Here is a 13,319-nt window from a genome sequence, read left to right on the forward strand (position 1 = left end):
ATCCATACAGTAAGACCTCCCATGGGCCGACCCCTTCCACCTTTCGATGCTGGTATCGGAAAGTTTAAGTAACCGAAACAAAACAGGGGGTCACAAGCCCAGGTTTCTTGGAAACAACAAACATCAAACCCACAGATATAGTCCACCCAAGGTTGGGAGTCTAACTTACTACTCAACCCTGCAACATTCCAGGATAGAAGCGTACCAAAGCTAGACTCAGACCCATCATAATTGTTAGTATAAGAAGACACTCGGGAAATCATTGGGCTTTCGATGTTATTAACGACCTTCCCAGGATCATCAGTGGGGTCAACAATCATATTAGCTGTTGTTAAGGGTAGTTTCACAGTACTAGCATTTATATTTTCCATCCCAGTACCTCCCTCTACAACAAAACTCCCCTTCTCTGTGTAACCAACAGTTAAGATTGTAACAGTAGTACCAACATGATCTTCACAGGCCCCCTTGGACTCATTATTGTTCCCTCCATTACTACTGTTCAACTCTCTAATAATTTGTCAATATCCCCACCCTGGGTCCTGCCATCCAGCATGGGGATTATAGTTTATACATGTGGTATAATTCTGACCAAATAATGAAGCTGGTGTGGAAGTAATTGGCCATGGTGCAGTAGAAGGGTTCAGGGGTTCATTAAGCAGACTAGTCAGTACACTGGTTGGGCGGGGGTAGAAAAAGGTAAGATCTACAATTCTAATACCTCCATTGTTTTCACCCCATCCCTGCCTAGTTATCCATCCCGCCACCCTTGGATCTTGAAAGTTGACCACAACACAGTCCCCACCCAGACTTTTCGGTGTATACCCTATCCAGTCTATTCTCCTTACCCCTATGATTAACCCATCGATGTCTCCTGGGAGAGGTCGATTCTCCCTTAACCAGTGCATGATCTTATTTTTGAGCATCTGGAAGGTTTCTCTCTGCCCTATGGGAAGTGGTGGAACATTTATAAGGACTACTACATAGGGGAAGGAATCCGGAGTAAGATTTACTGGGGGTTTTCTGTGTTTTGGCTTTATCAAGGGAGGTGGGATTGATTTGGAAACTATAGGATCAGGACGGGGTGCAGATTTCAACACCAACTGATTATTAGTTGGTTGGGTTGGTACTAGAACTTTACCCGCTGGAGGACATACATTAGCCCCTTTCCCAACCGCAAGATTGTTTCGAACTATCTGCTTGTTGGTTGCTTTTGTGGGTACTGGAGCTTTACCCACTAAAGGGCATACAGTAACCCCTAAACCAGCAACAGGAGATGAATTTTGTGACTGGGATACCATAGACTGAGATGGATTTATAGTATTAGGCTGAAGTTGAACAGGGCCTAAATATACCAAATCAGTAGATTTGGTAGTTGTGTTGACAGTGGTGTTACTTGTCTTAGAGGGTAAAGGGGAGTTGTTTTGAGGCCTTCTTCCCTTATCTTGAGTGACAAGGTTAATATTGTCATAGGGCTTTGTACTTAAATCCACCCTGGCATTAGCTTTAATCAAAGATTTTGTAGAATAAAAATTATCTAGTGTTGCCTGCTCAAAGTGGTTTAACCTATCAGAAAGCTTGGCAATTCTATCCTCTATCGGGATAAGTATTAATCTAAGTAATCTTTCTAGCTCAGGGAGCAGATTTGCAAGTGGTAGCAATTTATCGTTAATTGATAAAGCAGACTCAGGGCAAATTTTCTCTTGAGAGTCTAGGCTACCCGAAGGAGCAAGGTTTAAGTTCTGAACACTTCCTATGCTATGGTTTTCTTCAATAACAGCCTCTCTGGTAATCACAGTTTTGTGTAGCTTCCTATGCTTTTGAGGGGGTTTGGCCACAATTTTACATTTTCTTTGTGGGGCTGTTCTTTTCCTTTTGGACCCAAGCTTAGGTTGAGTCGGGATAGCCTGAGCACCTGGGTCAGGAAGCAATATAGGATGAATATAACTCCCACTGGAATTGTTCAAATCTGTAACAATTTCCTTATTTATTATTTGTGCCTGTCCTTCAGGTTGTTCGTTGGCAACTGGAAAATTTACAGAAGATAATGGAGTTACCAGAGTGGGATATGTTAGAGTTAAGTACTTGTCCGTAGAATTTTTAAGCAGTTCAATTGATAGTCTGCGCTCTGCGCGCCTCTCGGCCAAGGTTAGCTCTTTGTCAATTGAAGATGAACGGTTAAAAAAGAATTTATCCAAAGGGCCAATTGCCAGTGGACCAGTCTCAACCGGTGAAGTAGTTGAACGGGCGCTGGCGGTACTTGTTGAGGCAGACATTGCCCTACTTCACACCAATAGGATACAATATATCAGAGTTCACTTACTGGAGAAGGAACCGTAGAATACTTGTCAGGGGGATGGCCCAGCCCGGCCCCCTTCGGCCCCCGGCGAGCTCCCGCGCGCTCCCGCGCAGCGGTATTCACACGTTGATTTATGACTCTTACGGTGACCACCCGGTCGTTGGGGGCGGGGCGGGGCGGGGAGGGAGAGCAGCCCAGGTGGAACGGGCGGGGTTACTGGGACTCCTGGGAAAAGTAGTCCCAGCCCTCTTGCTCGCAGCCCTCACCCCCTGTCTTACCCCAGCAGCAGCTAACAGCCCACAAAGGAGAGCACCCCTCTGTGAAGCGGGACCCGCGCAACGGGTTCGGCGAAGCGTTGGTCGAAATGCAAGGAATCCACGGGCAATCCAAATAGCAAAGGCAGCAAAGGCAAATTTGTCAAGGTGTCCCTATTGTATTTCTAACTTCTAATGACACATAAAGTTAAGCACAATAAAAATCACAATGTAGTGAATGAGCAAGTTCTACAGCGAATGAATACAAGGTCCGTGGCCCAGCCCTGTCTCCTCTGGCCTCTGAGGGCCACAGAGGGCCCGCCCTTTGCCCGGGCTTAGCCCGGCGCTGCCCGCGCGCGGACCCGCGAGGCGGTGGCTCCCTTTGCTTTTAAGCGCCTCCAGGCGCGAGAGTACAGGAGGCGGGTTCCAGTTCAGCTTCCTGTCCGCTGCTAGGAATCCTGGGAAAGGTAGTCCCCCTCCGCACAGCGGCCGCGTTAGGATGGCGGCGGCGGGAGGGAGACAAAGGAAGTTCGCGGGACAACACCCAGGTGATTAGGCAGGTAGGAAAAATTATGTTGGCCTCCAAAGCAGTGTCAAACAGTCGCCCTGGACGTATTGTTTGGAATGAAGGACAGCAAGTTTTCATGCTTATTTTGTCCACTGGACAAGTAGACCCACCCCTCCTGCAGCATAAACCCTTTGGCTGACAGTTTACAGTCCAACAGTCTAGATCTTTTAAAGTGGATTATCCGTCACTATGGTAAGGTTTGCAAGTTGTTCAAGCTTTTAGTTATGATTTATTAATACAAAAGCATTGTATGTTCACAAAATGTAATAATGTGAAGTTACCTATACGTTATAATGTGCCCGGATTGTGCCTTGATTTTTTTGTAAATACATTCAAAAGCATGAAACCAAGATTAGCAATTGCTTTAAAAATTGAAATGTTAACACAAAAAATGGCAACTTGAAAAAGTTTCACGATTTTACTGTGCCAATTTAAATACCATTTCTCTGAGGTATCATTTAGTGAATAGTGGTTGCATGCCAGTATTTTTAAAAAACAGTCAACGAAGTAAACCTACTGGTATGTGGCCTTTCATTAGTGCAGATTTACTTGCTTCACAAATTTACAACAGTTTACGGAAGTAAGTCTGGCAATCATATTCCTTGCAAACCTTTGTGATTTCCATAACATCTGTACATTTGCACATGTGAACATTTGCTGAGTAACTGCAAATTCCCATTTCCTGCACCCCCTTTCTTCCACCATGAAAACAAGCATTTACAATGCAATGGTCTCGGCAATATTATAGGTAGAGCTATTGTTATTGCTCATTATTTTTTTATCATTATTGAATCCCTAAATAAATGGCATTATCATTTCTATTGGCATTAGCTTTTTTTGCATATGTGATACCTATTGCATTAGCAGAGAGAGTGAGGTAGTGAGATAGAGAGAGAGAGTGAGGTAGTGAAATAGAGAGTGAGGTAGTGAGAGAGAGTGAGGTAGATAGAGAGTGAGGTAGTGAAAGAGTGAGTGAGTGAGAGGTATTTTCTGACATAGTGAGATAGAAACAGTGAGTGATATTGTGAGATAGAGAAAGATTGAGGTAGTGAAAGAGAGAGTGAGGTAGTGAGGGATGTTGTGAGGTATTAAGATAGAAACAGAGTGATGTAGTGAAGTAGTGAGATAGAGTGAGGTAGTGAAAGAGTGAGTGTAAGTGACTTAGTGTATTTGAGAGAGAGAGAGTGAGGTAGTGAGATAGAGAGAGTGAATTAGTGAGTTAGAAAGAGAGAGTGAAGTTGTGAGGTAGTGAGAGAGATGTGGTGAAGTTTTGAGAGAGTGTGTTGTGATATAGTGAGGTAGTGAGAGTGAGATAGAACTAGATAGTGACGTAGTGATAGAGAGTGAGGTAGTGAGATAGATAGAGTGAAGTTTTTAAGTAGTGTTTTAGAGTGAGAGATAGTTACTGTGGTAGTGATATTGTGTTGCTGTGAGAAAGAGAGAGTTGAGTAGTGAGTTAGAGAGTGAGCTAAAGAGGTAGTGAGAGAGAGTGTAGTATAGTGAGAGGTAGTGAGAGATAGTGAGGTAGTGAGAGTGAGTTTGGGAGAGAGAGTGACGTAGTGAGAGAGCCAACCCCCCACACATACAGAACCACCCACACAGAGCCACACACATACAAAGTGTATCCCCCAGACATACATACAGAGCCACACATACAGAGTCAGCCAGACACAGAGAGCTATCCACACAAATATTCAGAGCTACAGATATCCACCTTGCAACCCGGTGCATTGAAATGAAAACAATGCTTCCGAAAAACACCTCTTTTTCCGTTTCCGTTGTCCCCCCCCGCCCCCTCCCCGCCGCCGCGAAATTTGGCTCTAGTTGCGCCTCTGCCTGGGAAGCATCTGACGCTGCTAGGATCACACCAAGCATCGGCGGTTGAGACGAGGTGTGACCCCCCCCCCCCCCCCCCCGCTGCAGCAGAAAGGAGGAGGAGGCAAAGAGCCCCCCTCCCTCCCCGCATTGCACGCATGCAGTGTGTATTGGCCGAATGAGTACACACCCGCGACTTTCGACTAACTCCACAGGCGGTGGGGCGCACCCTAGTCTCGTGAGTCGTTAGCCAGGACTCCAGGTCACAGGAAGCACCTTCTTTACCACCCATTCACTTATTTACAACCTAATGCGTTTTGGGAGTTCGAGTCTTCATTAATGTGACTTGAAACACTTGGATTACATAAATGGGTATGTTAGGGTAAATAACGTCTGAAGCCACACTGGGCTTGTGTACATTTAGAGCATAAATAACCTGGCCAAGTGTGAGCCCAAATTGTACAAACTCACTGTAGGTTCTAACATTATCTCCCTACCGGGCAGGAGTTATTGCAAGGGGCCTGACCTTAAGCCTCCTACCATGGCTATCGGAAAAACTGGGCAGGTGGTTATCGGACTGACTTCTACCCATCAGAATTAACTCTGTTGTCGCCAGCAGTAGACCGAAGCCATGAACGCCGGGGGCTAAGCCTTTGACTTACCCCCAACAGGTCACGCCGGGGACCCCCTCGGGGACGCCTCGTCTTCTGTGGGCGGCTCCTTGATGCGTGGAAGCTGCAGGCTGTCCTCCCCCGTCGCGCCCGCGCCTCCGATACCCCTGTGAGGCCCTCCCTTCTTCCTTCCACCTCCCCCTGGCTTGCCACTGCGGCGAGAGAGGCGGCGGGAGATCTTGCGGGCCAGGTGGGCGAGTGTGCCCCCTTTGACGACATAATCTCGCTCCAGCTCCTCCAGGGAAATCTCGATATTGCCCGTGTACCAGAAGATCCAACCAATGAGGCTCAGGAAAACCAGAATGGCGCCGGTGTATATCAGCAAGTCACCAAAGTCTCTCCCGTTGATCTGCAGCTGGGCGAAGATGCCCACCAGGAGGGAGGCCACCCCCACCAGGTCCATCAGAACAGCGAACACGTTACATAGTGCCGGAGGGGGCGAGCAGGCTTTAACTGTTTCGCCTCATCTCACCCCACACAAGCTGCAATGACAAAACAAGGGGGAAAGGCGTCCAAGGCACGGTGCGGATCCCTGCTCATCGAAGGGCAGCGCCGCCAACTATACTCACAACAGCACGAAGATCCTCACGGCCAGAGGACAGCAAAACAATGGCGGATAGAAGCTCCGAAACTTTTTCGGATTCGGGGGCGTGTTCCTGCTGTTCTAAAAGGGCGTGGCTAAAAAGTGGAAAGAACAGCAAGGAACACGCCCCCGAATCTGAAAAAGACGGAGCCTATTTGGAGGGACGGCTCTCTCCTCCAATGGCGGGCCTCCGTTTAGGAAGCCAGCCAATGGAGGAGAGGCAAAAAGAGAGGCGGGCTAAGGAGCCACTCTAGGAAACATTAAATCTCGACTTCCGGTTCTGCCTTCGGCAGACCGGTAGTCCTCGACCTAAAAAGTTGTACTACTGCCTTTGTGAGCAGTAGATTTACAACCTTAATCAATGTGGAAAAAATCTGGAGAAGGTGGTGAATACCCTTAAGCTTGTACGTTTGTAGGTGTGCATGGACGCGCAGGGCATCCCACCACTGGAAATTCCACATCCTCCCCCAACTGTCAGCCGCTCTTAGGGCCATATTACTGGCTGCCCAGTACCGGCGGGGTAGTAAATCTGCACCCGTCAAACCGGTACCATGCAATCATTAGTGCATCCCCATGGAATGGGAATAACTGTGCAGACCAGTATTACTGACTGGAATTCCGCACAGTATTCCCTTTTCTGTGGGGGTTACCGCTACCATTTACCACTTGCTCTGAACAGGTGGAAAACGTCTTCGGGGGGGCTGCTGCAGGGTGAGGTGAAGTAGGAACGATGGTGAGGAGGGTGAGGGAGGAAACGCAAGAGTGTAGTCTGGCAAGGAGCAGCATTATGTGCTCTCTGTGTGTCTTGGTTGAGGGTTGGATCGTGGCAGTTAAACAAGTCCAGGCTGCAATGCAGCCCATTCTCAAAGTCCGTTTACTGGCTGGCTTTTCCTACTAGTAAAATTGGGTCTCCGGTGCAGGAACACTTGCTCGCACAAGATTGAGCAGAGTGGAATTCCATAAGGAAGTTCCACTCGGCTCTAATCGAGGCCTATGTAGATTTGCAGAAATGTGGCAAAATTAAAATCTTGCTGAAATCTAAAATCTAATATGAGCCCTGGCATATTCAGGAATTTTAAACAAAGAAGTGTGCCGTCTGTTTTACGTGTAAGCTGCCATTGCTGCTAAATGCAGCACCGTGTGCATGTCATATTTCAGCACGAAATGCGCCTTGGTCTCCGTTTTTGGCCCAAGCCCAAGGATGCTTTTAAAAAGCGTCGCAAACAGCAGCCACTTACATTCTGTTTTTCTCGTGAATTACCTAAAATTGCTCCATTCATGGTAAATCTTTACCATGATTGGCGCATGATTACCCGTAGTGAAGTAATGGCGTAATTGCAAGGATTTCGCTTCTGAAGTTATGAACCGCATTGTAAACTTTCTCAAAGTACACACATTACGCTGACGAAATCCATATTTCACCCATGCCTAGTGTATAAACCACTTGTTTGTGTTTCTTGCCATGAATCGTGCCCTCAGGGCAGCAGTGGACGTGGCAGACACTGGAAGGTTACATTTACTATTCTAACTCTAGTCGCATAATATTTGGGGAAACTGCAACTTTGCCCCAAATATTCCCTGAGGCTTATTTAGCATTCTAACTCCAGTCGTGGAATATTTTGGGGAAAGTTATTAATTACGCAAGTGTTTTTAAGAAGGATTGAAAAGTAGTAATTTTTAAATGGCAGAAAGTGCTGAACTGAGGGCGCAGCTCAGGGTAAAAAGAAAATAGGAATATTATATACGCTCAAGCTGTCCATCTGATCTCTTATAGACTATTATCATTAAACTGATCCATATTCGGAAGATGTTTCTGCTTTTCCGCTATAGCCCCTTTTGAAGTATTAATCCCGTCAGTCATTTGTTCTCTCTCATTTACCATGTTTTGTCCTTTTACACGCAGGAAGCTGAACAAGCAATACACTGTTTGAATGGAAAGCTGGCACTCTCCAAAAAGTTGGTAGTGCGATGGGCACATGCACAAATTAAGGTAAGTATGCTTGGTATACTTGGGAAGATCCCTTAGGTTACAACCTAGGATGCTTTTCCAAGTTTCATTTGGTGTATGTTCCAGCTACTTTTCCAATCACAAAAATAAAATAAGTCTTTGCAGTTCATGGGTGTAGATGCCTTGTCTGGTGTGGGAGAATAGATTGATCTTGGGTGGAATTCTTTGACGTTACTCTGTCAGATCTATACAGTTGATTGTCCCCTTGCTTCACCTGCTGTTCTGTGGAATGTTTGTGTACATTGGTATAGTGCCCTCTGTTTAGGTCTCGCCTGACCCAGCGCTTGCGCTGGTCTGACGAGACTTTGTAAGGGCTTCAAAAAATGCTACCGCCGGCTACAGATTGCAGTGCATGTGCGCGTGCGTGCGCTTGAGCAGAGGCGCCATATGGAATTCCTCATGCTCATTGAGCACATCGCTCGCCGCACGCTTAATCGCGATCACTTTCGCGTTGCACGGTGGCCGCGCACGCACCACTCCCTTTATACTCTCTCTTGTTTTACTTGGAGAATTAGTTGTGGAAGCCTGGTGAGTTCATGACTACATATATTTTGCCATTATGTTTGGTTCCGGCTCTCTTTGGGACCTTCAAATCTAAAACATTTGCTATAATGAAGTTATCACAGCTATTAATCGCAATTATGATGACCGGACTTTTCAACCACAAATTGAAGCTTATAGAGAATAAGTTCTTGTATATGGTGTGGTCAGGTGGTTTGCTTCAGCTTGTATTCTATTTGCAGCCGCAGGCTTTTGTAGACCGGACCAATGTGAGAAATGGTCTGATCCCCTCCAACTCTTGACTCTGGTATTGGGTCGATTGCCTAGTAAATCAGTGGCGTACAATATTTTCTGCTCTAGTTACATTCTGTTCAATCCAGCAATCCAGGCATCTTTTTTGCACTATTTCATTGAGGCTAAGAGTAGACATGTTGACGATAATAATTTGGGTTGGAAAAACACCTTTTCAATTAAGTAAAATGATGGATATTTATGTACATTGGTTGAATGTGTGTGCGTCAGTGTCTCCGTTTAGTATGGGTTGGAAAACCTCCGCTTAACAGCATTCAGGCTACTGGAAGTATGCCCCAGGACAACGTTATCTTTCAAACCTTCCTGGCCCAGATTTAAGTCTCTTGTTATTTCATTTGGGTCGGTTGCCACTATTGGATGACAATGATGTCCGACAAAAAACCCTAACTGGAAAAAAATCTGTGAGGTTTTTCAGAGCTAGAGGAGATTATATATTGTATAAATCATTCTTATGGGACGCCTATAGGGACGGTTATAAAAGATTGCTTTTGCCAGTGCTTAAAGATTGATGTGTTGTAAGGGCGCTCAATGCTTCATGTTACCTGTTGGATGCAAAAATAAAAAATGTTTGCTATTGTGTATGCAGATGTTTTTATGTTGGTAAGAGGAAACTTCATGTTGATGAAAACTGATGAAGAAATAGACTTACGGATTTAATTGTACCTGTTTTTATTAACCCGTAGAATATTCAGATTGGTTTATTCGATATTTCAAGTTAAATAAGTGTCATGTATGTGATGTGTTGCTGTATATGCTTGTTTTGTATTAGATTTTTTGTAATTATATTGCTTAGTGTGGTGATATATTCGTTTTTTTTTTCTTCTTTTTTGCTGTTAATCAAACATACATTTGACCAGCTGTAGATTGAGGCTAGTCTAACATGCAAAGCCTCTTTGGAATGCACTGATTTGTTTTGCCCCTTTCTTTAATGGTTCCTAAATCTAACTTTTATCACTTATGGTAGGGCCTAATTTGAACCACAACAGTGCACCATAAACAAATGCCGGCTTAGTCCGGTCCCCCAGCCATTCACTATAATGAATCTGATTCGCAAAATAGTCCGACTGTCTTGAAGTCTATGTATTTTTTTATAAAATGCAGAAAATCGGTTCTGGTGGTCTCGCCAGCGTAATTCCAAATATATGAGTAATTGTAAATTTTGCCAGTTGATTGTACGGAAACTAGAAACGAAATTCGTAAGGCCAGCAGTCTCCATTTCCAGCAGGAATGGATTGAGTATACATTTGTCAGCCTCCTCAACACCCTTCTGCCCTTTAATTAGGTGCCCAACCCCAGCACAGATCTCAGATGTCATTCCTAAGGGGAGATAATCTAATGCTCAGACCTCGAATGAAATCCCCATCTCAGTGCTAAAAAAAAAGATGCATATAGTTGGACAGAAATCCTGACATCCTTGCTTAAGATGACTTAAACACCATCAATAACTTGTGCTTTTGCTGGGACAGTGTTGTTCTCTCCATTTACAACCAAGCATTGGCATAGCCAATAGGTCTCGCCTTTGGGACCTTATAATTGTTTAGCCATGCAACAGTTGATGTTGTTGCACCAAGGCTAATGTGCTGCATAGCTAAATACTTATAAGGTCCCAAAAGCGAGACCTATTGGCTATGCCAATGCTTGTTTTTTTCAGTGATAAGGAGGGAGCATCCAAGAAAACCTTGTTTGTGAAGGTTACATTTTAGCAGTGGTGGCTCCTCCGTTATTGCGAAGGAACATGTACCCCCCCCCCCACCCTCCCAAACCTCCCCCAAGTAGATGCAAAACTTGAAAAATAAAGTGCGCATGTGGGTTTTTGATGGCTGTCTTAAGACGGCCAAACCGACATGCGCACTGGAGTCTCAAACCAGAGCTGCGTTGCCGGGTTAGACACAGCAGGCACAAGCTCCCAGTCAATCAATCAGTATTTGTGAAGCACGCTACTCACCTGTGAAGGTCTCAAGGCGCTGAGGTTGGGGTGTGCGTAGCTCCGTTGGGGTCATTCGAAGAGCCAGGTCTTGAGATCCTTTCTGAATTTGTGCAGTGTTGGACTCTGACAGAGGTGAAGGGGGAGTTTGTTCCAGGCCTTGGCTGCGAGGTGAGTGAAGGAACCTCCACCTGCTGTGGTCCTGTAGCAACGTGGGACATGGCTAGGGTGAGGTTGGCTAAGCGCAGGTTTTTCTTGGGGGCGTGAAATGAGATTCAGTCGTTGAGGTATTGGGGTCCGGTGTTGCGAAGGGCTTTGTAGGCGTGTGTGAGCAGCTTGAAGGTTGTATTTTTTTCGACGGGGAATCAGTGGAGGTCGCGGAGGTGTTGGAGATGTGACTGTGTCGTGGTATATCAAGGATGAGTCTGGCTGTGGCGTTCTGATGGATACATCTGCCAGTGGATTCCTCACCTTGTGAATATCCCCTGCGCCGGCAACATTCGGAAACTTTTGTAGCTCTCCACGCCGACAAGGACAAAGACGACGTCACAGAGGCACGGCTCCGCTGACGTCACTGGATCCATAAGAAGACCACATCGGCGTGATGACGCAAGTTCCCTTTTTTCCGCGCCGCCAACGCTAACGGTTTTCTGGGACTCTCCGTAGCTTTGGCTGGTTACTTTGTTTTTCTGCTCGTGTCTCTGTTTTCTTCTTGTTTCCTGTTAGAAAATGTCGACTAAGAAGTCCGGATTCAAGCCGGTCAGGGAGTGCGGTAAGCACATGTCCATCACGGATCCGCACGAGGACTGTCTGGTGCCTCTCCTCGGATCGAGGGATGCTCTTGCTGCTGCAAGATGAGTACAAAAGCTTTGAAGGAAAGAAAGGCCAAGTTATTAATTGCCAGAATGAAAAAGGAGAAGAGAGGTCGAAGATGATCGAGGTCGAAGTCGACGTCGGGCATGCTTCGAAGTCCAAGAAGCACAAGAAGAAGAAGAGGCATGGTTCTCGACATCGTTCGGATAGGGATGCGGCTCCGAGATCGACCTCACCTTCTCGACGTCGTAAGGACTTTGTGTCTCCTTCTCCTGTCTCTGTGCCTGCCTCTCCTCTTGGCCTGACCTCGCCTGCGGCTTCACCGGAGCATTCTCCGGCTCCATCTCCGACGCCGGATCATTCTCCGGCTCCAGTTGAGGAAGTTCCGGCTCCGGACGTGTCTTCGACTCCGCTGTCTCCACCGTCGGCGCCGCTCGGCCCGAGTCCGGTTATGCATTAGCCTGAGCCATATCCTCCCTTTCCAGGCCCGGGTCAAGATCCAACGCATTATTTAAATGCGATGTATGGGGTTTAAATGCGATGTATGGGGTCTTCACTAGAGCAATGTACCCCTCTGGAGCGCCTTTGGGTCCGATGGCTTTCAACTTGGGCGTTCCTCAAGCTTACCCTCCAGCTCCTTTTATGCCTTTTTTCCCGGCGACGCCGTCTTGGCATTTCCCGGCGCCGAGGACATCGACGCCACTTCCATCTTCTCCGGCTCGACCTCGTTCTACTCCCGCGGCTCCTCTGGATCCGGGTTCGACTCCGGCTCCGTCGGAGTCGGTTACGGCGCCACCGACTCCTATTGTGAGAATTAGATCCAGGAGAGAAGCTCAAAGGGTACTGGAAGAACAAAGGTACCAGGTTGAGGAGATGGAAGAGGGTGAGGTCATGGAGTCTGATGATTTGTTTGAGGAGTTGAAAGAATCTAGTGGCTTGGACTTGTCACCAGAGTGAAAGATTACTCCTCCAGCTGATACTCCTTCAAAAGATGTGGCTCCCTACCACTCCGTTATTAAAAAAGCAGCGGAGCTTTTGGATCTGCAGCTACCATCTGCTGAATTTAAGCCGAACATCCTCAGAGAGGTTTTACATTCTCCCTCCTCTGTATCGGAACCCTTGCTTCCATTTAATGACGCCATTATTGAACCGGTAATGGAGGTATGGCGTAAGCCCTTTTCAGCTCTTGCGGTCTCTAAAACTGTAGCAAGAAGTTATAGGGCGGCTCCAGGAGACCCAGACTTTCTGACTTCCCATCCTTCTCCGGAGAGTCTAGTGGTTCAGGCTGCTTGTTCTAAAAGATCTTCAGGTCCCTAGCGACCGGGATGCTAAAAAACTTGACCAATCTGCCAAGAAAGTCTTCTCCTCTGCCAGTATGGCTTTAAAATCAACAAATGCCACCTGTCTTTTGGGCCGATATATCCATGCTTTAATGCAGAGGTCTTCAAACTTTTGGATGCCGAGACCCCCCTGTCAACATTTTGAGGCGTAAGGACCCCCTCTTGACAAAAATGTCTAAACCTGTTGACTAAATTGCGTGAGATGAAAATGTAAATAAGGTTATGTGATGCCGC

General features: G+C 46.5%; 2 protein-coding genes across 2 annotated transcripts in view; one reads left to right on the forward strand and one right to left on the reverse strand.

The window, feature by feature from the left end:
* Positions 1-13,319, forward strand: part of RBM18 (RNA binding motif protein 18) — a 200,895-nt gene that overhangs the window by 93,122 nt on the left and 94,454 nt on the right. The window contains exon 4 of the mRNA XM_085612214.1: positions 8,091-8,177. Within this exon, the coding sequence (XP_085468340.1) occupies positions 8,091-8,177 (87 nt within the window). The remainder of the gene's footprint in view (positions 1-8,090; positions 8,178-13,319) is intronic.
* Positions 5,606-7,467, reverse strand: LOC146868632 (transmembrane protein 238-like). Its single transcript, XM_085614218.1, has 2 exons — positions 7,449-7,467; positions 5,606-6,066 (listed from the first exon to the last, which is right to left on the reverse strand). The coding sequence occupies exons 1-2, from the start codon at positions 7,465-7,467 to the stop codon at positions 5,606-5,608; spliced, it is 480 nt and encodes a 159-aa protein (XP_085470344.1).

This window comes from Triturus cristatus, chromosome 1_2, assembly GCF_964204655.1.
Source record: "Triturus cristatus chromosome 1_2, aTriCri1.1, whole genome shotgun sequence".
Lineage (NCBI taxonomy): Eukaryota > Metazoa > Chordata > Amphibia > Caudata > Salamandridae > Triturus > Triturus cristatus.